The sequence below is a fragment of the Haliaeetus leucocephalus genome, unplaced genomic scaffold (assembly GCF_000737465.1).
Source record: "Haliaeetus leucocephalus isolate CR32 unplaced genomic scaffold, Haliaeetus_leucocephalus-4.0 Scaffold229, whole genome shotgun sequence".
Lineage (NCBI taxonomy): Eukaryota > Metazoa > Chordata > Aves > Accipitriformes > Accipitridae > Haliaeetus > Haliaeetus leucocephalus.
In genome coordinates, this window is record NW_010972665.1 from 4858395 (window position 1) to 4859241 (window position 847).

Genomic DNA, 847 nt, shown 5'->3' on the forward strand with positions numbered 1-847 from the left:
AGTTTCACAGTTTTGCCCGGTCAAGAAGCACCTGTCTAACACCACCGGCGGCCCCAGAGCAGCTCGGGGGAGGAAAACCCCTTCGGGTACGGTTTTCCCGAGCCCCCAGCCGGCACCCGGCTTCAGGGGATGGGAGCAGCAGCAAGACCCAGACTGGGGTGGCTTCTCCTACAGGCACCGTACAGCATCCGCGGCACCTCTCGGGGAGCGGTACCGACCGGCGCGCCCGCCAGAAGAAAAAGGAAAAGGGTCGGGAGCGCAGAACAAGAATCGAGCGCCCGAGGAGAAACACGGGAGTTTTCCACCCACCCACCGGAAAAGCAGGACCCCCGCCCGCTGCCGCCCCGCTCCCTTCCCGCCTGCGGGAGGGGGGGACCCGAGGGTCCCGCGCAGCCCAGCGGCTCCCCTGCCCCAGCGGGGGGGGGCGGGGGCAGCCGCTGCCCTCCTCCTCCTCCTCCTCCTGCGCACCTTTCCCGGGCCCCGCCGGGCCCCCGCCCCCACTCACCGGCCGTCTCGGCCGCCGCCGGCGCCCCCGCCACGCCGTTCAGGTAGAGGATGGAGAGCAGGTGGGGCTGCGTCTTCTCCAGGGCCACCCGCAGGTCCTGGAAGTGGTCCCGCTCCTTGGCCAGCAGCAGGGCGATGAGCAGCTCGGCCTTCCCGCCGCCCGCCGCCTCCAGGTCGCGCAGGTCGCGGGGGCCGAGGGCGCCGGCGGCCTCCAGCAGCTCCACCACCTTGTCCACCTCGGTCATGGCCTGCGCCAGGCTCTGGCGGCACTGGGCGAGCAGCTCCTTGTGCTTCGGCTCCATGGCCGCGGCAGGCCGCCGCCGGCCAAACTTCGCCCGCCGGG

At 72.3% G+C, this 847-nt stretch overlaps 1 protein-coding gene across 1 annotated transcript in view; it reads right to left on the reverse strand.

The window, feature by feature from the left end:
• Positions 1 to 806, reverse strand: part of DLG5 (discs, large homolog 5 (Drosophila)) — a 112538-nt gene extending 111732 nt beyond the window's left edge. The window contains exon 1 of the mRNA XM_010567827.1: positions 506 to 806. Coding sequence (XP_010566129.1) covers positions 506 to 806 — 301 coding nt within the window. The remainder of the gene's footprint in view (positions 1 to 505) is intronic.
• Positions 807 to 847: the final 41 nt, after the last annotated feature.